We start from the raw sequence: 27,105 nt of genomic DNA, 5'->3' as shown, positions 1-27,105 counted from the left end.
CCACCGCGCCAGCGGACGGCGCCGGAATTTGTCGTCTTCATTCATAGTGCAGCTGAGAGTGCAAGTTTTTCAATGTTTTGCTCAACAATACGTCGTGCAAACGATGCTGCTACGACGTACGGGACAGGGGTATACAATGTTGCGCTGCAGGACGAACACTAAGGCTGCATAAAAACGTCGACGGATGGTACTTTAGACACTACTTCTTTTATGTGCTGGTCTTGAACCGTGGTTTAACTTGAAAGTATACATTGTTGAAGCACGACAGCTCGATCGTACATCAAAATGGGTCGCACTTCACGTTAAATCAATGCGGCGATAACTGGAAAGCGTCTTTCGTAATATATGCATTCCGTGTTTGGTAGCTGTCCGTATGGTTCATTCGCTGTGTGTTTGTATGTACAGTTACCATTGCGATTATAAAATATAACTGAAAATACATGTATTGTGAAAGGTACAACGGATACACCCTCACTGCAGAAGTGAAGCGCAGTCCTTCGCAGTCACTCCGGCCGATAGTGCCAAGCGGATGGTATACGGTTTGCTCGCGCGCTCAAACAAAGCACAAATACAGTCCAGCCCACTTATAACGAACTTGATCGTCACGCGCCATTTGTTCGTTGTATCCAAAGTTCGTAGTAAGTGAGTGGACCACCTATAATACGGGCAAAAAGAGCAAGCGAGACGAAAGTTAACTTTATTTTTGAAAAAAGTCCGTGATGCATGTCTGCTTCTTCAAAGCTGATCGCATCACTGCCGTTTCTAATTTTTCCAGCGCGGTAATATGTTCATCGCCAAGGCCTCTGCTGCACACGAGTTCCTTAAGCGACGCGATGTAACTGATCGCGGTTGAAGCGTTCACAGCAACCGGCGGTAGAGCAGCATCCTCGTCATCGTCCTCGTCGGTCTCTGGGCAGTCAGGAAGGGCTCGCACTTCACGCACAATAGCTTCGTCAGTGCATGGCTCCGCAATGTCGGCGTCATCATCAGCAGAAACGAAATCGTCCCAGGCAACGTCAGGTCCGGCCAGCTGCGTGTCAACGCGTTGCCACAAGTCCTCGTGCGACCGGCCTTCCGGTGGGTGATCTATGGCGTCCTCGGTGCCTGGGCCCATAAAACCCGCCTTGCGGAAGCAATTTGCTATGCACTCCGTGGTGAGTTCCATCCACGCCGCTTTCAACATCTCCACGGTGGCAAGCAAGCTGATGCGAACTGGCATGGCAGTATCAATCGCGATCAACAAGCGTTGGATGACGCGCCGCCGGTAGCACACCTTGAATGCATGAATGATGCCCATATCCAGCGGCTGAATTTTGCAGGTTGCATTGCCCTCAGCGCGGGGTGGCAACGGAGCAACAAATGGAGAATCGGTTTGAGCCGGTAGAGCAGGTGCCTGACTTTCCGGATTGGCCGACGCAGATCACGTGGATGCATCACAGCGACGCGGGCGGCGCCACTTTCTCTTTCGTCTCTGCGCGCCGCGCTTTTTCGTTTTCATTTTTCAACGCGCACTTTTTTTTTTTTACTTTATTTTACCCGCAAAGGAGCGCCGGGGGACGCTTTGTGCGCTCTGTGTGCGCGTCGTGTCAGGGGAACACAAAGTGCGCGAAATTCGCCTGCCGCGGGTTCGCAGTCGAGCGAAACCGTGCCAAACACCGCCGGCTCGGTCAACTAAGGGGGCCAGACAGCTTCGCGTTCGCTCTAACCGAGTGTTGAGGCCACAACAGTTCGTTCTATGTGAGACACTGTGCCATTGCCCCGATATATATTTTGACGGTAGCACCGCCCTCGTTCGTACTAAGCGAGCGTTCGTTATATCTGCGGCTGTTATAAGTGGGCTGGACTGTAGCACCAAGGTGTCAGATAGCTTTCACGAGCACCGCGAAACAGCACTTTTACACTACCGCACCGCAGCATCAACACGAACAGCACAGCCCAAGATGGCGTCAGGAGGAGCCGGAGCGGACTTTCCCAGTTTGGCTCATACGGGGCGCCACCATCAATCTAAGATGGCTGCACCCAGGCATCGAAACTAAAAAGGTCTATAGGGGGCATATCCCGACCGCCGGTGTCTACGTTTTGATGCAGGCGAAATGAAGAGGCATCCATGTGCTGTCGATGTTAGTGCACATAAGATCCTTACGTGGTCGAAATTGCTCCCTAGCCACCTATTACAGCTCCTCTTTCCACTTTCTCTGCCACCTTCCTCCTTTCCCTTAGGTGCAGTTCAGGTGTTCACAGAAAGAAGTTGACAGATACTGCACCTTTCCATTCTTATGAACCTACTATTATTATTATTATTATTATTATTATTATTATTATTATTATTATTATTATTATTATTATTATTATTATTATTATTATTATTATTATTATTATTATAAAGGGGGCCACAATACCTAACCGAAATGGAGAGGCAGCCCTGTGTTATGTGATGTCAACACACGTTAAAGGACCCAAGTAACCAAAACTACTCAGTAGCCCACCACTAATGAACCTCTTTCACTTTTTCTGCATTCACTTCCACCTTCCTCCCTTCCTTCAAGACTGACAGATGCTGCGCCTTTCCTTTCTAATGAAACAATTAACAATTTACCAGGAATTCTAGGGGGCACTATTGTGTGAGAAGCCCTCCCCTATTGCACCTCTTTCTCTCTTCTTTTTCCTCCCACCTTCCTCCTTTTCCTACCAGCTCAGGTAAGGTGTCCACGGAGAATTGTGACAGATACTACGCCTTTTCTTTCCTGCAAACCAATCTGAAATGCATCTGCTGTACTGCATCTGCTTCTGTATGCTGTGTGGTGCGGCATTCGAAGAAGCGCCAAATGAAAGCCGTCGCAGCACGGACGCCTGGATCGGATGCCTGGAGGGGTCAGCTTCGTATATCGTCCCAGGTTCGATTCCTATTTTACCTTCCATTTGTTCTTGTTTGTTTTTTTCCTGAAGAAGCTTGAATATTCAGATAAAGAGCTTCCAAACACACGTCTACTTATTCCCACAGAAATTAAACTGATGTTCTCAACTCTGGTCCCATTGTCACTCTATGTGGGCTACATGCCTGCGCTCTCGTCATAACCTTTTGCTTGCACAGTAGTCACTCTTTAGCCTGTTCTCATAGCCCCACTCTCAGATTGCACATTCTTCAGCCTTCGCCGTGGCCTACATCCCCGGTAGCCACATTCAGTATCCTTCTTGTGGCAGCCACTTTACAGCTGAGCCTACTTTCTACCACCTGCTGCTGTGGCAAGTGGCATTTCGCTTTCCTGTTAAGCTGCCATGGCTGGCAGGTGGCATGCTGCACTGACTGCACCAACGACTACAGCTCGCAAATCAGGAATGGACGCCTCTGAGCTGCACTAAAGTACCACAGCAAACAACACAGAAAGCAGGCCTGGCAGACGGAAGCTGCAACCATGAAAAACAGGCACCCAGCAGCACCTGTGCGGCCAGCTGCACTTTTCCACAACAGTGCAGCCTGGAAGCAACAGTCAATGCCACAAAAGGAAATGGGCCAGGCCTAACACACATGATCTGGCATGCCAAGAATAAAAAGAAGAAACCCATAACAACAAACAGGCTCTATGGGAGCAAGGTTTCAGGGCCTGCAATGCCACAGCCACTTTTGCTCCCTCCCATCTGTGCTGTGTAGCTGCAAGCAGTGCAAGGCGGTTATGCTTTGTGATCAGCCCACCATGGAGGAAAAATGTTACGGCATAAAGACCGGTTGACACAAAATGCATTTTGAGAGCATGCTGCAGCATTGTCATTGACAAAAAAAAAAAAAGGGAAACAAAAACTTTATGGGAAAGATGAAGTGGAATGCAACTGTTTATAAGCAACAATGCTAATACAGGTTTCTACTACTGCAGCCCAACAAACACAAAATCTTTTTTTTTGCTATTTTTTATTTATTCATGTCAGCACCTGTAAGAGGTTGGGAATCCAACTCTGACTTTGGGTTATTTTCCCACTATGTTAGACACAGGCAGCGTTGATTTTGACTTTGTTCCAACCATATATACAGTGTGATATACTGATTGATACTGCCTGATACTTTGTTTTTACCTGACACAACCCGATAATTGTGTTATGATGCAATAACCTGAGCATGTTGCTTCTGAGTATGACTTTACTAGAACATTACTTTGTTTGTTTGTTTCACAAATACATGTGTACTGGCTTACGTCCTCCTCCTATGTAATGCCCCTAGTGGGCCTTTAGAGTATCTGAATAAACAAAATACAACTTTAAAAATATGTGAAACCGTCTGGGTACGTCTGCACACTACCAAGCGCAACTGCCAATTGCTGTAAAGCCCTCCACTGTGCTCAGCCTCCTCACATGATCAGTGCACCTACCAACAACCAACGGCATGCCGGCAAACTCGGCCTTATCAACATGGTCTCACAAGTCCCCCACCCCGGCAACCAATCAGCATTCGTCCACCTCGACCATGAACTTGTGATGTAATCGAGCTAGCGGCCAGTCAAAGAATTTCCTTCCTGGCACTGCCAGGCTTTCTTGCTCAAGTGGACTTTAAGGCTAGTGCATCACTATGCCTTTCATCATCAACTTGACTACCTCTGCTGCAGGCCAGACTTCTCTCTCCCTTGTCCCCTGAACTTTAACCCCTGTCCATGCAAGCTCTAGCTGCCTATTTCTCCACAAATTTCCCAATATCATCCCCCTACCAGACTTTCTGCCATCCATTGCTATGCTTGCCTTCTCTTGGAATCCAGTTTGCTACACCTGATTAATGGGTTGCCTTGACTTCACATCACATGCACTGCCCATGCCCATTTCTGCATTTCGTTTTTGGCTGGAATATCATGAATTCCCTTTTTAGTGCAAAAGCATTACTTCCAAACCCGACCAAGGATGTTGTGGCTTGCATGACCTTGAGGTTGGCATTGGCCAACATAACATAGCAGAAGCCCACTCAATGCCGAGTAGTGTGTAGCACAGCGTACATCCAGCATCCCCCTGGTGGACATTGACATTTGACCTTTGAATTAACTACCAGATGCCCTCCATATGAGCATCTGAATGGCATCAGCAGTCACCGGGTTTTGCAATAACACTACTTGGTTATTTCCCCTCTTCACCCTGCTATCATAATGTTACTCAATCCAATTATGAAAGATCGTGGGTTTGACCCCACAATTAGCACCTCATTGTTTTTTCTTCAACCCTCCAATCAATTATATTTGCACCATAAAATAATTACATCATTAATGATGGCTGAAGGCTTCCTTGGCACGTATGTCATAATGAGCCCCTCATTTCCAAATTATTTGTATCCTGAAAAATCACAAGAACATCATAAAGGCAACAAAAAATTCTAGAGGGCACTTTGGTCCACTAAAGTACAATGAGGCGAAAGCCATTATAGCGCGGTGGATTGTAGCCGTCCACTATGGCACCTCTATCTCCCTCTCTTCTTTCCCTCTCACCTTCCTTTCTTCCTTTATGGCGTGGTACGTGCCCGCGGAGAATTGTTACAGATACTGCGCCTTTTCTATCCTGTAAATCAATTTGAAATACCGATGATGCCTGCTGTACTAACACCTCCAAGACATCTGGGTCTGTTTCTGTTTGCTGTGTGGTGCAGCACTCGAGGAAGCACCAAATGAAAGGCGCCACACGGACGCCTGGATCGGACGGCCAGTAGGGTCAGCTTCATACATGCATGAATTGCCCGGTGACGGTACATCGCGCGCCCCTTGTAGAACACAACCAGCATTTCATTGAATGCCTAAAAGTTCACCGGCATTCTATACGTTTACAAGAAAGGAAAGGCACAGTATCTGTCACTTGCGGAATCCCGCTATCGTCCTCACAGTAGACAAGGGGAATTATGAAGAGCGTTTCACGATCCAGGGGCGTGCCGCAGTTGGTAAAACGCTGTGCTGGGGATCAAGGGATAGAGGTTCGATTCCAGGTGGAGACAAGGTTTATAAATTTATTTTTAACTCTCACTCTCGAAAGCATGACACCTCTGTTGACAACCTACTGTTGACAATGATGGGGCATTAAAGGCTTTCGCCTTAAAATGCGTGAGCTTCGACTGCAGATCCCCCCGCAGTGCCATGATCTCGCAACAAAAATGAACTAAATGGAATAAACATGCAAATCGTACAGGACAAAAAAATGCACACCCCAAGCACTCACCGCATTTGCTGCTGCTCATCTGTCTGGACCTCACAGATGGCGTCAATGTTCTCGCAGATGAAGTCGACGCAGCACTCTTGCAGTGATGCCGGCGAGTCGTACATCCTGAATGCCGGGCAATGCTCAGGGCTTCTCTAAGGGGATCATCATCTCGCTTGCACCTCTCTCCCTCTGTGCGGTCAAGGCTCGAACGTTCAGCCGTCACTGTTTGCAACAAGAGGAGGGAAATGAATAGACTGCTTCCAGCTATGAAAATATCTCACTGCCACGTGAACTACTGGGAAGCTCACATATTCCACATTTACCATGTCCACTGCAAAAGCATGCACTATCAGCAACAAACCCCTGCTCTGAAGCCAGCTCCATTATTCTGTTTCAAAACTAAGCACTCTAACTGTAATTAGCAAAAATGTTGGAAGAACCACTTTCCAAGTTAACAAGGCAGTACGCAGTAACTTGCTACTTTCTGGGTGCAGCTATATTGGCTCGTGGCTGCTCAAGTCACAAAGGTGCATGTGTACAAAGAGAGAAGCCATACAGTGACTGGTTTAGGAACCACCTCAGAGCCCGTAATCAGAGTTTGCATAATTTCCAAATGTGTCGTTTTCGCCTGACCTCAACTCATCTGATAGGAAGAGACGCCAAATACCAGTTCTGCTGCCACCACTTCTGGTTCCATAGCTCCCACCAATCAGAAGAGGGCAAAAAGAGCATTTCTCAAATCAATGAAAACTCAAAATACGGACCCAGGTTAGTTCACATGCACTAACATTGCACAAAATATGGGAGGCCGTTCCGTACATCTCCCCATAAAAATGCAGCTGTCACAGCCAAGATTCCATCCTGCAACCTTAGGCTCAGCTGCTGCTAAACGCCACAGCCACTCCACCGAGGCGCCACAGCACTATCAACCTACATCTGCTCTACAAACAAAAAAAATATAAACGATCCTGTTGTACACGACCCAATGCTAATGAAATCAGCCCAGTTCACACCCTGGGACTCACAGAGATACAGCATTCATACGGGATGTGAATTATGACCGTAATTAAACTACAGCTACAATGAAGAAATTCTTAACAGCTCTTCAACTGCTCTGCAACCCACTGCGACAGAGCCCAAGTGTATCAAGGCTCACTTTTGCTGCTACCTAATGCTGTTGGCCATGCTGCCCTTTTGAGTGGAAAAAAATTTGCATAAAATCAATAAAAACATGCAGAGCGAAGAGGTATCTTTGCCTCTGTAGGTACGAGCTCTCATGGCCGCATGAAGCTGCTAGTGATCGAGTGAACACTTCGTCCTTCCAGGTTAGGCTTCCAACCTTGTACATTTCCAGTATGTACAATGAAGATAATAAATTTCTGGATTGTATTTTTTTTACTCTAAATTTTAGTTGCGTACCAAACCAGTAATATTTCAACACCACGTTTTTGAAATAACGGGGTAATGAATTATTCATTAGCATTCACCTGGATGCAGCGACAGCACTAAGAAGCAAGGCTGTGCGGCTTCACAGTTGAAAAATGATGCCCTGGTCTTCAGCTTGAACCAAAGACCTCCATCCGCCAAAACAGTCACTCAACTGTCAAGGCAGTCTAAGTACCAAGCTTACCTGAAAAGCTAGCAAATGACAAGGTGACATAAAATGGGTAAACAAATCAAAGTGTGAACAGTGTCAGTTAACTTATACCCCAGTCACATGGTCATTTTTAAAGGCAATTGAGTCTATAGCCTTTGAGATTTTCAATCGCGATCGAACTCGAAGGAGTTGTGCCGCTGCTACACGGCAAAACTCGAAGGCTATTGAAATAGTTCTCGTGCTTGGTGCCACTATCGTTGCTTTCGGTTTTGCTTAAAGAACTAAAATCTGTCTATAAATGTAAAATAAAATATAACTGTTACCTTTTCTTTTAGTAACTGCAGATGTTTAGTTATTATTCAAGGGCAACTTTTTTTTTTTTTTAACGCGTTGACGTTCATATGGCTGTGCATTTCATTGTGTTTGCTTTTCTCAGCGGCGCATGTTACAGTGGTAGAGAGTCCATATATAATGCGCCTTAAAAATGAGAGATGTTATTTTAAAATTATTAAAGATATTAATATTTTACCGCGTAAATTAAAGATATAAAATAGTAACGCTTGTTCACGTTTTTGTATCGTAAATGCGCTGTGTATGTGTGTACGTGACGCTACTCGGGTCAACGCTAGCAACCTTGCGTGACGTTCGAAGGCCTTCGAGATCTCGATAGAGTTCCGAGCTGTTCCGTTGACTCGATAGACTATCGACTCAATGGCCATTGAAAACGCCCGTGTGGCAGCGTTCGAAAGCCTTCTAGTCGATAGACAGTCGATTCGAGGGTCTTCGAAATGCCTGTGTGACAGCAGTATTAGTTAACTTGTAAGCAGTACTTCCAATTTCAATCTTTAGGTCAAGACCTTGGTAATGCAGGTGCAGCGGTGGCGTAGCGGTAGAACATCCGCCTCGCATGCAAGAGGAACGGGGTTCAAATCCCGGTGCCGCGCAATTCTTCAGCGGATTTAAAAAATAAAAATAAAAAAATCCGCGTGTCGATGGAATTGCATAAACAGGTTTGGGGTGCGACCTGATGCTGGTGAACACCTCCGGCAACGCACTCCCTCACCAGAACAGGATTTGGCCACCCTGGTGCAGTAACTGGCCACAACCTCTCATGATAAGCTCCATAAAACCCTAGCCCTCAGTCACCAGCGGCTGCGGGACAACTGACCACGGCGGCGGTCAGACCTGTGACGCAGCAGGGGGTGCTAAAAACTTCTGGCTCCGCTGGACAGGCCGCCATTGGAAACTGACCCTGGCAACGTTTAACATTAGAACCCTAGCTAGTGAAGCTAGCTTAGCAGTGCTGTTAGAGGAACTAGAAGGTATGAAATGGGATGTCATAGGGCTTAGTGAGGTTACGAGGCCGAAGGAGGCATATACTGTACTGAAGGATGGGCATGCACTGTGTTATCGAGGCTTACCAGAGAGGCGACAACTAGGAGTAGGTTTCCTTGCCAATAAGTATATAGCGGGTAATATAGATGAATTCTATAGTATTAATGAGAGGGTGGCAGTCATCGTAATTAGGCCTAGTAAGCAGTATAAACTGAAGGTTGTACAGGCCTATGCACCTACAGATAGTTATGATGACCAGGCAGTTGAAAGCTTCTACGAAGATGTAGAATCGGCAATGCGAAAAATAAAGACGCACTATACTGTACTAATGGGCGACTTCAATGCCAAGGTAGGGAAAAAGCAGGCAGGAGACCAGGCAGCAGGTGACTATGGCATCGGTTCTAGGAATAACAGGGGGGAGTTACTAGTTGAGTTGGCAGAGCGCAATAACTTAAGAATCATGAATACCTTCTTCAGCAAACGGAAGAACCGGAAATGGACATGGAAAAGTCCTAACGTGGAGACTAAAAATGAAATTGACTTCATAATGTGTTCAACCCCCGCCATTGTGCAAGATGTAGAGGAAATCGAGAAAGTGCGATGCAGTGACCACAGGATGGTGAGGTCCCGAATTAGCCTAAATCTGAGGAACGAATGCAACAGATTAGTAACAAAGAAACCCATCAACGAATTAGCGGTGAGGGGGAGGGCAGAAGAATTCAGAATCTCGCTACAGAATAGATATTCAGCTCTAACAGAGGATGGCGACATTGCCCTAGAAGCAATGAACAATAATTTCAGAGCTATCATTACTGAATGTGCGGTAGAAGTAGACGGTAGGATAGTTAGAGAGGATACCGGAAAGCTGTCTAAGGAGATGAAAGATTTGATTAAGAAACGCCAGAGTGTGAAAGCTTCCAATCCAATAGACCAGATTGAATTGGCCGAGATAGCAAAGCTAATCAATAAGCGCAAGGTGGCCGATAGAAAGAAGTATAACATGGAGAAAATTGAGCATGCTGTAAAGAACGGGGGAAGTCACAAAGCGGTAAAGAAGAAATTGGGCATAGGCAAAAACTAGATGTATGCGATAAGGGACAAGGCGGGCAACGCCATCACGAATATAGACAAGATAGTCAAAGTAGCCAAGCAGTTCTATACAGATCTCCACAGTAGCCAAAGAAGTCAGGACTGTAACGAGATTGGCAGTAGAGAAAAACAGTCAGACGTTCCACCAGTGACGAAGGACGAGGTCAAGAAAGCATTAGAAACTATGAAAAGAGGAAAATCAGCTGGAGAGGATCAGATAACTACAGATTTGCTGAAGGACGGGTGGGATATCGTGTTAGAAAAACTGGCCACCCTGTATACGCAGTGCCTGGTGTCATCGACGGTACCGGAACCATGGAAGAATGCAAACATTATCCTCATTCATAAGAAAGGGGACTCTAAGGACCTTAAAAATTACAGACCAATCAGCTTGCTGTCTGTTACGTATAAGGTATTTACTAAGGTAATCGCTAATAGAATCAGGACAACCTTAGACTGCAATCAAGCAAAGGATCAAGCAGGTTTTCGGAAATGGTAATCTACTATCGATCATATCCATACCATCAATCAGGTAATAGAAAAATGCTCGGAATATAACCAGCCCTTATACATAGCATTCATTAATTATGAAAAAGCATTTGACTCAGTTGAAACCTCGGCGGTGATGCAGGCATTGCAAAATCAGGGGGTAGACGAGCCGTACGTGAAAGTGCTGGAAGATACACATAGTGGCTGCACAGCAACCATAGTTCTGCATAAAGAAAGTAACAAAATTCCCATAAAGAAAGGTGTTAGGCAAGGAGACACAATCTCCCCAGTACTATTCACAGCTTGCTTAGATTAAGTATTCAGAGACTTGAAATGGGAGCAGTTAGAGATAAGGGTAGATGGAGAATACCTCAGTAATCTGCGATTTGCTGATGATATTGCCTTGCTAAGCAACTCGGAGGCTGAACTGCAAATAATGATTGGTGACCTAGACAGGAAAAGTTGAAAGGTAGGCTTGAAAATCAATATGCAGAAGACTAAGGTAATGTTCAACAGCCTCGGGAAGGAACAGCAGTTTACATTAGGTAGCGAAGTACTGGAAGTAGTAGGAGAATATGTCTACTTAGGACAGGTAGTAACCGCAGATCCGGACCATGAAAAGGAAATAACAAGAAGAATAAGGTTGGGATGGAGCGCATTTGGCAAACACTCACAGGTTATGACTAGCAGCTTACCGGTATCGCTAAAGAGGAAAGTAAATAACAGTTGCATCTTACCTGTACTCACCTATGGGGCTGAAACGTGGAGGCTAACCAAGAGAGTTCTACTTAAGTTGAGGACAACCCAGAGGGCTATGGAACGAAAAATGGCAGGGGTAACATTAAGAGATAGGAAGCGTGCAGAGTGGGTCAGAGAAATAACTCAAGTTACCGACATTCTAGTGGAAATTAAGAAGAAGAAATGGGCATGGGCAGGACATGTAGTGCGAAGAGAGGATAACCGATGGTCGCTTAGGGTAACAAACTGGATTCCAAGAGAAGGAAAGCGTAGCAGGGGGCGGCAGAAAGTTAGGTGGGTGGATGAGGTTAAGAAGTTCGCGGGGGTCAAGTGGATGCAGCTAGCACAGAACCGGGTTAAGTGGAGAAATATGGGAGAGGCCTTCGCCCTGCAGTGGGTATAGTCAGGCTGATTATGAATCAATTTTTGTTTATTCTGCAATTACGGTCTCATAGGCCATCAAGCTGCAGATTCCAGGGTAGAATGCAAGGCTACATGGCTACACCCATGCCATCAAAGGGCAGCTGCATCAGTTTTTGAGAATTCCACAATCTTTTATTTATGTAAATCTACAGAGGCTGTAGGTAATGCATGCAAAATGTTTTTGCACTAGTGTTCAAACTTATGACGTGATCAACGACGAAATCTCAAGCATTTGCTTACAGCATCAAAGCTCAGTGATGACATCATGTACAATTAAATTATGAGAGCACTGTGGAATCTACACTGCAGAAATGCGAAAGCCCGAGTGTTGCTGGTGCACACAGTGCATCACGTTTGCTCTCATTATCAACTAAATGCACCATCATTATCATTGCTAATGCCATCATTGTCACCTCTAATTGCAGTGTCACTCTCATCATTACTATCATCCTCACCATAGATAAGGAGAATTATGGTGTGTGTTTCATGATACCAGTCATAGCGCAGTTGGTTAAAGGGCTTGGCTGGAGATCCGAGGGATGGAGGTTCAATTCCCTGTGGAGACTGGATTTTTATTTTTCTGATGACATTTGTTTCGGGTTCGGGTGAGTACATCACTTGACAGCTTGAGTGTGACCAATCGAATGAACACTGACAGTATAAGCTGTTAAAGGCTTTCGCCTTTATATTTCCTCTTTATTTTGCCTCTGCCCGCACCTAGTGGTGCTGTGTCTCATGCCGCCAAACAATATTCTTAGGGCTTTGCTTTTGGTAGCGCTGTTTTCACTTCTCTAAATTTTGCGTTTCTATGTGAGAAATGTGCCAGCACCGTCCATGACGTCACCATGCGGCCCCCATCCGGCGATGTGCGGTGCAGAGAAGCCTGAAAGCTTTAGCGGTTTAATCCATGATTGTACCGTTGCTACAAATGCTAGCACCAAAATATTTCACATGCTCACGCTTTATTCGTTCAACCTCTCAAAACTCATCTAATTTCAAAACCGCCACAATTCCCCCATGAGGACACATAGCAGACTAAATTTAAAAGGAAAAATCAAATTTTTATTTTTTGTTTGCCATATGAACTTTCCACTTTGTCCAGAACAAGATTTGATGTCTCACCTGCATGCACGCAGTGTATTTAGCCCAAGAAAATGACATTTCAAGCCCTTTGATGGTGACCAATCATGCCCATGTTTCAACTAGCTGCAATGCGTAGCTCCCTTGCAATGAAAAAATAACAATAAAAGTATATACTTCTTACCCCCAGGATTACAAGGATTGCCAGAGGGCATCCGGTAACAAAGAAAAGTTTCCTATCATTTTGTTATTAGGCTAGTTTAGCTTTAGGTTCTATGCAATTTGCCTGGAATGCACTGTTTACTGCTACACTGCTTCAACCTGATTTCACTCGAAGTATCAATTTTCTTTTTCAGAATTAAGCCTCTTCCCAGACATCTGTTGAAGTGACAAAGACACCAAAGAAGTTGGTTTGGTTTGGGGCATGGAGTTTAAATCCCAAAACTCACTCAGGCTATCAGAGACGCCGTAGTGGAGAACTATGGCAATTTCGACCACCTGGGGTTCTTTAACATGCACTGGCAGCACAGCACACAGGCGCCTTTTTTTTCGCCTCCATCCTTCGATCCTGCATCCTTGGACAGAGCAGTCGAGCGCCCTAACCACTGCACCACCTTGGCGGGGTTGACACTAAAGAAATGGTTCTGGAAACATTGATTCTGCCTTATTCAGCATAAGCTGAGCATTATGCTGCTGAATTCTGGCAAAGCCACCCAAAGCAGGGCGCCGGTTCTACATGATAGCTACCATCTTCTACAAGTTCAATATTTTTGCTCTCTGCAATGGTGAACTAAAGGTGAGTTCCTGACTGCGGCTATACAGTGGTAAAGAAGGGAAAAGAAATGCCTCTATGAGAAGAGACACGGTGCAAACTGGGCTTAAAATCTTTCAGGACAAAGCGTCAAATGATGTGCGTGTCGGCCTTTAGACTGTGAGAATAGCCAGGTCAATGCCATGCAAAATTTTGACAACAGAAGCCTCGCCTCAGCGAACACTTTCATATGGTCGGGTGTTTTGGCAGGATGCTACAATGGTGCAACGGTGCAACAGTTGCCTGAGCAAAGCTGGACATGACATAGCTTTACATACGAGCCTGCAGATCTGATCATAAATGAGGCCCAGAAAAATGAAGGCAGCAAATAAATAAGAAAAATAATGACTGCGGAGATTATTAGCCAGCCGGTGGTAATATGAATCTTATATCGACGTGTATCTGTCGAGTGTGATTTCGTAATAAAGTGTTCTTTCCAACCCATAGCTGATTACCCAAAAACTAACTTTTCCAACAAATGACACGTTTTCTCAGGAACCACAAGTACTTGAGTCATTATTTTTTTCCAGTGTCTGATAAAACATAATGGAGAGTCTACTGAACTACATCAACCGAAATTAATGCGGGGGGATTTTATTGTGCAGGACGATTACTGCTCATTGTGGCCTCGAAATCACAATCCAGAAAAAGAGAGAGCGAAAAATACCAAGGCATCTACTAAATCATAATATCCAGTTCAGTAAAGAGAGCACGAGGAGCCGATTTGAACAATACCAGAGCAACTGCTTTACGCTTAGCAGATCCTGAGAAAAGGGTTACAAATATCTGCTCAAGTACATGGGGTGGTATACCTCATACCAAACAGTGTCTGTCATAAAAGGTTTTATGCACTGGTTTCCTCAATAACAATCGCCTATATGCCTCCGTAAACATGCAGAAAGCCTCCAGAAAACTTTCTGCACCTTGATATTCCACACTCCTTTACCAGGCTTCTTTATGGATTGAGGCAAGTTTTAGTCGTTTTCAGAAGTGTTCTTTTCGCCTTCACCTCACTAGTTGACACACTGGAACTGGAAGTGAAGGCAACCAAACTGCCATCTGGTTCTGGTGTTTCCACGAATCTAATGACTAAGTGAGGGCGGAAACGACATTTCTGAAAATGATACAAACTCAGAATATGGACCCAGTCCATTAGCGCCCTTTCATTAAGGTACTGGTATGCTGATGACTATGCTAATGCAGGAATCTTTATGCTGATGACGACATATATGTTGCGTTCCATTTGTGGCTACTGACAAGCACAAATGCATTCATGCTTTCTTAAGTGACTTGTGTCTATCCACATGCACACTACACATTGTTCCACACACATTGTCATACCAATACTTGGGCATGATTATTGCCTCAACAGCAATCGGCTTGTGCTGATGCAATCGCTGCCATGCTGAATGCTCACTAGTACTTTCGCAAGGCTTACGCGTCGCCTTTGTGCTCTGTCAAATTGCAAAAGGACTGGATACCGCAAATCGGGACCTGCATCATGCTAGCATAATTAAGTTCTTGACAGCAGCTTCCACTCTATTCATTCAAATTAGTGAGGTGTGAAAACAAGCACAACATACCTTGCCCACACCATCTAGAAAAAGACTAACCTTTGCTAGTTCTATAATATTGATCACTGTAATTGGTTATGCAACCACTTCAAGACAGTGCTATCACCTCTTTCCATGCTGGGCACTTAAATAAAATCGGATGCAGCTTTTACCAAACAGGTCATTTTCACTCATTCCTCCCTGGCATATCAAGTTGACTGGAACCAACTTCGCAGTGATAACCCATCCATACATCTAAATATGTTCTAATCTGTAAAGCAATGCCAGTCCCTGCGGCCCTGGTTCCATTGTTTTTCTGCAACTGATATTCAGGGAATAAAAGTATGCTTGTTCTTTGTTGTCGTCATTGTTATCTTTGTGCAGATATTTGGGAATGTTTTCCCAAGTGATGTACTTCCCCCCTATTGCAGTCATGTCCCTGCTGCCATATTTTTTTTCTTGTTTGTTCTACTCCACACCTCACTGCATCACTTCACGAGACAATTTTATGTAAATAGAGGTAAATCACATATTTTTAATATATGTAGTTATGTTCACATTGCACCCAGCTGAAAAATAAAGGTTTAAATGAACATAAACGTTTTTCTCATGTTTTTGCATAACGCATCATAGCTAAACATTCCGTCATTCTGCATTGCTACCCCATTACTGTGCCTCTAACATATTCATGACAGCCTCAGCAAACTGTGTCCAAGCGGTCCCAAAACCTCTGCTGAAAATTTCTATTTATAGTGTACAGATGTCAATCCTTTTGTTGCATGTTTTTTTGTAATGATGCACAGGATATTACTATACATGAATCTAAATGCGTTATTTGCATATGAAAGCTAAAACATTTGTAACTGAATATCTCCTCTCGTGCTGTTTCGGTTTCAATATGCAAATGATGGCTGTCACACCAAAGTTCAGCACAGTTTCCATAAGGCAAGAAAAAATTGCAACATAACTGTTGCTTCTTCAATTGTTGTCATTCAGAGTCTTGTTGAAGGCTCACTTAAAGGGGCCCTGCAATGCTTGTCTGCTAAGCTTTAGATGAATTATTAGGTCATGCAGGTACCGAATCAAGAAGAATTACAGGAATCAGTGCACTAGAGCTAGAGTTAAGAAATGCATTTTCAAAATGCCAGCAAAGCAAAATTTCCCTTAACTCAATTTTCCCGGTCTTTCGCTTTCCCATTTCACTCGCCCAATGACGACACGTGCGGAACCAATCGAAACAGCCTACATGAGCACGTCATTGCAACGTCCCGGACAATGCCTTCTTATGGCTTCCCGGTTCCTATAATACATTTTTGCTAAAGTTGATGCGATCTCTTCTGTGGTGCTTTGCAAATAGAACAAGAAACAGAGACTGGGAGCAGGCAGGGGAAGGAGACATTCTTTTGTCACCATGCGCCCCCAACTATTGTGCTTTTCTCCTGAGCCCACTCATTGACCGCCCCTTTCTCTCTGTCCGCTGGCATCCTTGGCGAGGTCATTGAATTCTTTCCTGCCTGTAGGTAGCTGTCCACGTGCATAAGTCGTGAAAGCAGTGCAAGTCTGTGATGCAAAGTAGTAACCAGTGCCTCTGTTGGTGCTTTTTGAGTCACTTGCTTTGCAGTGCCTTCGTGTAAAACAAACATGTTGGATTCATTAACTTTATATAATACACAACAACGCAACATAATAAATTTCTCCCAATGGACACAATTTGCAGTGAATTTTTAACTTATTCAATCGTCAAATGTGCACCTGTTGACGTCATATCCGCTGCACCATCAATACCATGATTTCGCTTCTCGAGCAGATTAAAATATTAAATACAGCAATATGCGCATTACGACCAGTGGTAATAATATTGCAATAACTCCGATTGCAGCAAACAAGCAAAACAATGCACTCAAATTATGTTGCAAGACCCCTTTAAGCATTGTTGTAAAGCCTGCTCTGCTGCGTGGTGCATCATGTCGTCTGACCAACTAGCTCGGCTTTCAACGACAGTATTTTTGTGGCTCAAATCATCTATACTGTACACTGATGTAAATTTATCATCTACACACGTTTTAAACGTAAAATTGAAAGATGTTACATGGAGCTAAAAGTTATAACATCCTTATCTTTCAGGAGCCCATTGCTTTCTGAAATCATTTCTACCAGTAACTATTCACTTGTGCCACCAGCGCATTAGTCTGCATTTAACCACTAAGGACCAAAGGAAGCTGCTGATAGAAAAGAGCAAACTGTCCAGTTGATTATTTTATCGAATGCAAAGTGCACATTCCTTGAAGAAATGGCCATTAACATGAGAGCAAGAGATCCAGGACCAAAAGTCAAACTCAATCAAAGCACGCTGCCTTAGCTATACATTCATTTATGGTGCCATATACCTGTTCCATCACTTTGACAAACAGCCAAGTGCCACTTGTGTAAGGAACATATATAGTATCAGTCGAAGTGGGAAAAATAACCACCTTCATACTTGCAGGATGGCATGCATTTGGGATTATACCTAAAAGCATGTACTCTTGAAAAAAAAATTCCAACACTTTGTTGAAATGTAACACCATCAAATTGCAATGTTCCATAAAAAGATAATGGGCAAGAAGAACTTAATGAACCTTCTTTATGAACATATCATTCACGTCCCCCAGTTAGTCATGTGCACTGCTTAGAGCAGAAAGCTGACTTAGCTGGTAAACATCCATAATGAGAGGCTTATATGATAAAGCAACAAAAGTGCGCATGTACAGTAGTGGCTTAAATTCAAATAATTACCCTGCACAAAGGGGGAAAACAGAAGGATTCTGTTTTCAGCATACAAACAAGCTCACGTTTACATAGCAGAAAGCTTCTCACATTTTGCACAGCATTCCAGAATTTCTTTGAGAACAAAACAACTCAACTTCTGCGTTGTCTTCATGATCCAATTTAAACCACTGCATAAAATACGGTGGCCTCATTCTTGCCTCTCCCAAATATTGCCGGTGGCTTTGAGCATGAACAAACAGTATGAAGCTAACACGCGCGCGCGCGCGCACGAACGCACACACAAGTGCACTTTGATATGTTATCGCTGTTGAGCTAACCGGTATTTCGCCTTGATAACGTACACCGCCTAAAGATGCACTTATGGCTCAATGAACTTCTCGCGACCCCTCCACCACAGAATGCAAACTGATTTAATCACTCTAATGTTAAAAGACCGCTTAAAATTTGGTTAACAACTCTCATGGTGGTTGCATGATGCGCCGTTATATCACAGGTATACGAAATCATCTGCTATATTATTTGCCTGCGAGTTGACAGTGCACAACCGACCTTTCCGCGTTCTTGCTTCCCCGCGTATCCTACAGCTTGTCCAGCGATCAAATTCCACAGCTGATCGAGGTCCACAGCACTGAACTGCAGCTTCGTTGTTATCAATCGCAAGACAGGTCACTACCAAAACACGCCGTGGAAGTACCGAGGGCAAGAAACTATGGCCTTGCTCCCGTCTTCAAGACGGTCCACGGCGTCCAGCTGGTTCTCAACAAAGAGGCGCCGCGCAAGGTCGGCCTTCATGAAGAGAAGGCGCAGTACTAAGCGGCAACCAGTCCGAGAGCACGAGCTCCCATTATTGCTTTTTCCCGATCTAGTTGTAGCTGGCCGCTTCAAAGCGGTGGCTTCTGACCTCACGTATCAAACGTGAACCTACCGTCTCGCGAGGAAAGAACGTAATTCCGAAACACGGGAGCCACGAGTGCGAAGCGCGGGCCGACTTTTCGGCAACCATGCGCGCGCGCCGTTTCGTTCAGACGCGTCCGCCAACTTCGGAGCTGGCACGGTTGCTTCCGACCGAGACGTACCGCGACTGACGGCAGGCATCAAAAAAAGACACGCACCACGCTACATCCCCTCCTTCGCCTGAAAGAGAAGCAAGGACGAGGTGAAATCTGGACCGAATTAAAACCAACGCGCGGAGCGAAAGGGCGATCGTGAGCCGGCGGTGCCAAAGTCGACGACACGGTGTGCGCCCAGCGGTACGGCCAATGCACTGCGCCGATACCAGCAGATGAGCGATTAAAACACGGCAGGGTTACGGAATCTTGAATCCTGCTCCTCCTTAATTGGGGCGCAGAGGTAACACTAGCGTGAACTTTTACAGCGGTCGCCAGTTGCGTAAAGGGTTCGGAGCTCACCTGCGTCAGCGCACCGACTAGTCGCTGCTGTCGGGCTGCCCGTTCATTTTCGCACCCCTGCGGGCGGCCAGCACAAGGGGCAGAGCTTCAGATGCCCGGTGTCCCTCATCGCGCAGCTCCAGACCGAGCTGATGGACGCTTTTGGGATCGGACTCGACGCCGATGGAGACGCTCTTGAGCGATCAGCTGTCGGTGTTTGCGTAGTGCAGTGGTCACGGTTCCGTCGTAAGGCCGCCGCTGCGCTTCCAAGTGACGCCGTTTGTCGTCCGCTGGCTCGCCGGATTCAGGAAAAAAAAAAAAAAAAATCCTGCGGGGCAATGGTGGAAGGCGCGGGCGGACGCGCGCTGATTCTTCGTCAGCTTTCTTCTTGGAGCCCGTCCAGACAGCCTGCAGAGTTTTCACACGGGGTCGCGAAGGTGCTGCTGGGGTCGCATGGTCGCTGCTACTGTCCAATAAAATAAACACCAAAGACCGCAAAACCGAAACATCCCCCACTATTTTGCCAGACTTGCCAACACAGGTGCAGCATTTTCATTGCTTTGCTGCTAGAGGCGCTGCAAAATTGATTTAATTTCTCTACGATTGCCGCGCCAACACGGTGAACACCCGATATATCATCATCACCACATTGAATTTTGTGCTTAGGTACTCTACATAACTCTACTAAGTGCACATCGTGCATAAGATAGCGTATTATTATCTTATGATTTATTATAACTTTCGTTTCAGCATCAGCAGTATAAAGACATCTCTCGGTATCAGCCTTTTAGCCCTAAGACGCAACATTTCTCACCTATGCAATGTTCCATAACCTGTACCACAACTTCCACTATCTCCGTGATACTCTGTTACTTCCACCATTGCGCACATCATCTCGTCTGTTCAACTTCATGGCCATCTAGCGCTTACATCTATTCTACCAGTCGCAATTCAAGAATGGGACCAGCTTCCCGAAAACATTGTAACTGAACGTGACCCTACTAGATTTAAAGAGAGCGTGACATGTCATTCGCTTCATAGCTGATTGTTTCCTCTTCCTTTTTATTATTGCGAAAGCATAAAGGATGACATAATGTTGTGCCCGAAAAAATATTTAGGTCAATAAGTTAATTAGGTCATTAATTAGAATAACTGGTTCACAGGAAAGGAAAGGTGCAATATCTGCCACACTTGTTCTGTGGACACCTCAAGGCTCCATAGACGCCCACACGTACGAAACATGGCGGCTCACGGACTCCAGCGACCAATGAAAATTGGGGGGCCATGACGTCGAATGACATCACGCATACGTTCACTTTGGCGCGAATTATAAACAGGTTTAAAAAAAAAAACGCTGCGTTGCACTGACGAACCTGCATCTTTTGAAGGTTGTTACCTTTCAGCGTGCGCCAACCTATGCCATCTAAAAGAACTCGAGCTTCTGTTGTTTACGCCCTTGTTTATAAGCAGTTGCTCTAGCACAATGAAAGTGTTTGGCAAAGGTGTCGGCATAGAAAGGCAGCAACACTTCCCAACATAGACCAAGGCGCAAAGACGTGGAGTGAACTAACATCTATACTCTCATTTTTCCTTTTCTTTCTTTTTTTTTATTTGCTGGTCAGATCCCACTGGGTGATCGCCCGTTCAAAAGGGTACGACCATATCGCCATCGCCATGCAACTGAGGAGGAAACAACGGAACATATGTTGTTCTGAGGTGCCAAAAACTTTGTCCTGCCCTTCGCGCGGGAAAAGCGGCAGATCTGGAGAGAGCGCTGGGATTTGCTGGGGAAGATGGACGAATGGATGAGGAACGCGTTTTGATAACAAAAGAGAGGTTAGAGGATTGGTGGAAAAAGTCAAGAGAATAAAGAGAAGAAAAAAAGGGAGGGGGAAGATACGGGCGAATTAGAAGCAAAAAATAGGGAACAGATAAATATATTTCTTTTAATTTTTTGGCTAGGCGGCGCAAGCTGCCGTCCGATACAAAGGGCAGAGCCACTATCATCCATCCATCCATCATAATGCAAATAGTGCAACTATTTTAACCGTGTACTTCGTCCATACTTCGTCCTTCAGCAAAGTAAGGTGTGGTCCAGAAACACTGGTACAACCGGGCAGTCGTGCCCAGTTAGCAACAGAGTGTACCAAGTGAACAATTATGGTTTTCATGTACATGGTTTATTGCATCAACCAAGTAAATACAGCAATAAAAGAACAATAAAAAAATGTATGTCGCAGATAGCACAAACAATAGCGCTGTTTAAGCGGGCTAATCATCTCAGTGATCACAGCCGAGGCATGGAAAAGGCTTTAAGTGCCTGCCACAAAACATCACCAGATAGAAACATGCATGTCCAGAAAACAAAGCTATGACAACTGCAATTGCAATAAAAATGTAATGAAAGTAGGTGCACGTGGAGCATAGAGCATGGGATTACTCTTCACACTTAAATTCTTCGGCAGAAAGTATACTGTATACAGCAGTTTTTAAGGCAATTTCAAGGTTGCACCCGTCCACACAGCTTTAGCATAACAAACGTGCTTAACAGACGGGCATTATGGCATACATTGAGTCTGTGTGCAACCTCCATCTACTCACCGGTGAAAGTCAGCCGGGAAGCGGTGTAATAAGACACCGATGGTTGGGTCCACGCTGTCGCCATGTGCCACAGAGCATCGCTTCCTCACTTTGTGAGGGCTCATCTTGCGATAAAGATCCAAGCGAAATACAATGCTGCAAAAAGACTTAGCACTGCCCGCACGACGAAGGGGACAAAACTAAAAAGCACGGCTGCGCAGGGGATATTAAATCTCACCAAACGGCGACAGAGCAGCGACCAGCAAGGACGTCGAAATCTTAGCAAAAGGGACATTTTCAGACTTGCGAACTAAGTGTACGCTTCCCCCGCGCGCACCAAGGCCCGCAGCAGAGCAGACGAGCAGCAGACAGCGATAAGAAACCATTTCGTGCTTCGTTATCTCCGTTGCCTTGGTTACCTCTGGCTACCTCTGGTTGCCTACTTCTCATTGAGAAGTAGGCAACCAGAGTTAATACAAAGACTCTGGAGGGAAAGCTGGGCAGGGAAACGAGCTTCCAACTGGTTCGTCGCCATCATCAAACTTGTCATTATGGCCAGCACAGTTTCTGCTCACTGCGTCAAAAATGAATAAAGGTTTCAACAGTTTTAAAGATCGCTGCAGATAACACAACTGTAGGAAATTTCTATACATTGTTTTCAAGTTTCAAGCACATTATATGATCTTTCAGGCACCTTCTTGGTCGTGTAAAACGATTGGAAACCATGTTTGCGAGCAGACTAAAGTCCCTAGATCCGTTTTTAAAAAAAAAAAAAAAAAAACAGATCTAGGGACTTTAGAGTAGACGTAGTAGACGCCCTTTGAGTTTCGGTTTCAAATTTCAGTTTTCGAGCGCCTCGAGGTCAGACACTTGAAACAACGAAAAATTTAGAGCAAACAGGTGCTTGCTCTTTAATGCATCGCGATGGCGCCTTCCTGCGCTGTATGCAAGGCAACAGCTATAAAAGGATCCGGTATATCGCTTCACGTGCGAGTAGACGTGCCACATTTTATATTTGCAAATTTCATAATAGGTGTTCATAATAATACTTGTGCCAACTAGAGTTTTCTTTCAAGCAAGTCAAGTTATGCTAGATTAGATTTGTATGCTTGCTTTTTCTCTTTCTTTTTTCCTGCTTAATCTTTAGTTTTACATTATTTTTTTTATGTCAGCTGACAGGCATGTATGGTCAGATTTGTCTTACGCTGCTAAAAACTGCCCTACAAGCCTTCTGTTGGCTTTGGCAGGCCCATATATGAATCATAGCATTCCACGAATGAATCATTATTATGATATACTTACATGATCTCGTTTAATGCTACATATGGCTGTGAAATTGCACACTATAGTGAGATGACTAAAATGCCCAGTCCATAACTTCGGGCTGCAACTCGAATAAAAGGTCTTCAGTGATATGCCTATTACCGCTGTGTGCATGTCTTGCCATGACATGCACAAAACCATTATGATCCTGCTTATTTTTAGGTATATTCAGCTTCCTTATTGCCATTTCCCCAGCCTGCTAGGGGACACATTATGCTAATTTTAAAGGCTGTGGTAGCTGTGGCTAAAGGTACGTCGGACGGACCCGATCAATGGTACGTCCGACGGACCCGGTGCGTTTTTCTTCGGGATACTAGGGTCCCTAGGGACTCTAGGGATACGGCGGACGGACCCGATCAGGTGTTTACGTGTTTACGTCGTCGGGAAAGCCGGACGGAGGTGTACGGAGGACGGACCCGATCGGTGGGGTTCATCCGACGGACCCAACGCATTTTTCTCCGTTATGGGCCTTGGGATCTGTCGGGAAAGCCGGACCATAGAGTTAGTTCGGACGGATCTCTGGTTGGTTGTAACAACTTGGTAGCCATATGTAGCCAAATCGAAGTTGGTACGAGGTGTGCGAGGTGCAAGAAGTATGTACAACGTACTGCATGCGTGAAATGTGAAATTACAAAGAATAGTACAGTGGCAAGAATAGTGCTTAGAATAGGTGATAGATTGATAGACAATGTGATGGCATGATGATAGGTTTACGTGAGTTGGACCGCGGCAGGGTGGCAAGCACGACCGCAAGCGCATGTAATCGCGGTGTTGACGGCCAGCCCGCGGCCTGCACGCCCGCTCATTTGATCCTCGTTATCATGTGGATTAACGTATACGACGGTCGTTACGTAGTTTCGATTCTTCAAAGTTTCCTCACTTGCATCTGTGATGAGATGCGTCACGTAACGCATCGCTTTCTGCTCGCATTGAGGTTTGGTGCTGCCAAGTTCTACATACATATACAAGCGGCGCTGAAAAAGCTGAGTACCGCCGGCGTGTCTCTAGCCCAAGCATCGCGTCATTTGTGTTTGTTGTACAACTATACGTGTGGTTTGTGCTTACCGTGAGATGCTGTGATGTACGGATTACGTCCTACGAGAGTGCTGTGTGAGACTACGAGAGTGCTGTGATGAGTGCGCCAATATCCGGACGGACATCAGTGTGAATTCGTTTATGATCGGCGATGTTCCACGTGCATGTCAGTGTTTATTAGGTGTAGTGGTAAGTCCGAAAACGTCGCGTAAAGAGAGCGTCGTGGGAATTTATTCACACGCGCTGTGCAACAGTCAGACGAAAATAAGTCGATCATCGACAACTTGTTATCAGACTGCTCTACAGAGCCCAAAACTCGGAAAATAGGAATGCACATGATACAGTTTTCGCATGTTGCAATGGGCAGAAAAATAAGTGCCCAGCCTACACCGCCGAGATGTGCATTACTACAGGTGAAATCGTTCAGGCTTTCGTAAAATAGCTGCCTGGCACAGCACCTTCCTAAATGTTCAGGCTTTGTGCTATTGTTGACGGCCACTTCATCATTCATAAAGGAACGAATATACTTTATGTGTTGATGACTAGTGCTTTTTCAATATCATGTTCATTTTTTTTTCCTTTTTCCTTAGTTTCTTTTGTTTTAATGCCAGACAAACACAAATGGTACACTTTTAAACTTGTCAGTCCAAAGCTGAACATGAATATCTGCCATGCATGTGACAGCTTTAATGCTGGAAAAGTTGACGTGTATAGCACGTACACGCTGCGACATCTCAGCGGCGCGTTCGGCTGCTTGCCCCAAGGTCTTGATGTTTAATGCCAGTGATGGCAGTCGCACTTTGGTGCAGGTGAAATACAAATGCATCTGTTTTCTGTGGGATGTCAACGCAAAGTAGAAAGCCCGGGCAGTCAAATTAGTCTCGAGCTCTCCACTACAGTATTCTTCATAGCCACATATGTCACTTCAGGATGTGAAACCCTACATGCCACAGGTAGGATGTGTTGTTTTTTAGATTTTGTAACCTCTCATCTATGTTGTGCAACATTTGGCTAGTTTTAGTTCTCAAACAGTTGTTGAAGATGAAACCGAAGCAGTTCTTGGCATGGTTTCCTTCTTGGATTAATTTGCTAAATGCAGTTCTTTGAAACTTGCATCAATGCTGGACAGTTCACATAGCAGGCAGTTGAATTACAGGAATGATGTGGATCATGCATCTCAGTTCTGACAAATGGAAAGTAACGGTCCCCTCCATGCATGCACAGGTGCCCTTAGACGCATGCTCGGGTGTGTGATTGTAACACATATCAAGGGTCGACAGAAAGCCATGTGGAGCCAGTGTGATATTCTTCATGAAGGCTAAAATAAAATTGTACAACAGCTGCTGTACCATGCAGAAAAAAATTGGTCATTTTGTGTATGATTAACTGACCATGAATAGCATCTTACTCAGAATATGACGTGATATATAATATCTGATTTAGCATCCCAAAACAACTACGGCTATAAAGAACACAATAGTTGAGGGCTGCGGTATAATTTCGGCCACCTGGGGTTCTTTCACATGCACTGACACTGCACGGTGCATAGACAGCCTATTGTTTTGCCTCTATTGAAATACCCCTGCTGTGGCTGGAATCAAATCTGCATCCATGGTTCAGCAGCCAAGCACTCTAACTACTGAGCCAGCACAACGCAGTCAAGTAACAAAATGCATGCCATTACATTTCCTTTTAGCCTGTGGTTTCCTTCACAGAACTAATGTATACAAGGAAAAGTAAATAGCAAGAAAACATTAGTTTTATTGCACATTAATTTCACATTTCAACAAACATTCTCTAGGAAGAAATTTCTCAATGTTTGCATGGAAACCATGAACATCTTACAAAAACAAAATAATGCACTTACTCCACTCCAATTATTAATGGGCAAGGTTGCATCTATGCTACTACACTGCACTTATCACAAAACCACAAGCCCCCCATCTGCTTTGGCCAATCACTTGATGAAACTAACGGAGACAGATGTCGCACGCCACAGACTGGTCGTCTCGCAACATATCTCTTCATACGTTGCATTTCAATTTCATGCCTTTCCACTTAGCTTCAACTGTTGCCAGCATTACTAGTCAGCCATCTTTTCTGAAAATTTTTTTTTACGCTTTGGGATCAGCATCCTTGTTAACGATGGTCTCTGGCATTCTCGATGCTATCATTTTCGCATCTTCCTCACCTGGAAGAACGAAGAAAATGACTTAAGCAGACAAAAAATTAGGGAGACACCTAATCTCCACCTGTAAGGGTATGATGCGCCAGCCTTAATGGCTCTTATCTGCAGATTCCACTGTGGATTCCCGTTAATATACATGTCCTTTGCTACAAACTTAATTACTAATTCCTTAATTCATGCCTCTGTTATCTCAGACATACTCATTAGCATACGGTCGTAGGCTGCCCTGTTATGTGATAGACAACCTGGCATATACCTCTGTAAGCCTTGCGTTAACCAAACTGTACAAACATGCCTCCATGGCCTAGGAGTAACCTTTCTTGCTCGGAGCTGAAACGTCCCGGGACATATTTCGAATATAACTTCTTAAGCTTGAGTTAACAGCTCCTGCCATGTCATGTGGCCTCGTGACATATGGCTTGTGGCACTTTTGGCTTGTCCACAGGGTCCATCTGTTAATCATACTGGTTAATATGCATGAAAAATACATTTCCACACAAACTGGTGGCAAATGGTCAAGTGGTGCACTGCAGATTCTGAAATGTATACCTATA

General features: G+C 44.8%; 1 protein-coding gene across 3 annotated transcripts in view; it reads right to left on the bottom strand.

The window, feature by feature from the left end:
• The window catches only part of LOC146180970 (protein zyg-11 homolog B-like), a 95,895-nt gene extending 75,959 nt beyond the window's left edge, over positions 1 to 19,936 (bottom strand). The window contains exons 1-2 of one of the 3 annotated variants that reach the window (XM_084576206.1): positions 19,447 to 19,936; positions 6,172 to 6,375 (exon numbers count right to left, since the gene is read on the bottom strand). In XM_084576206.1, the coding sequence (XP_084432332.1) occupies positions 6,172 to 6,275 (104 nt within the window). In that variant the 5' untranslated portion in view covers positions 6,276 to 6,375; positions 19,447 to 19,936. Of the gene's footprint in view, positions 1 to 6,171; positions 6,376 to 7,640; positions 7,744 to 18,586; positions 18,852 to 19,446 lie in introns of those variants that run through there. The other 2 variants (XM_084576207.1, XM_084576208.1) reach the window with 2 other exon arrangements.
• Between the last annotated feature and the right edge of the window lie 7,169 nt (positions 19,937 to 27,105).

This window comes from Amblyomma maculatum, chromosome 8 (assembly GCF_055883805.1).
Source record: "Amblyomma maculatum isolate TAMU_Amacu chromosome 8, ASM5588380v1, whole genome shotgun sequence".
In the NCBI taxonomy this organism is placed as follows: domain Eukaryota; kingdom Metazoa; phylum Arthropoda; class Arachnida; order Ixodida; family Ixodidae; genus Amblyomma; species Amblyomma maculatum.
This window is presented reverse-complemented; position numbering and strand designations above follow the sequence as displayed.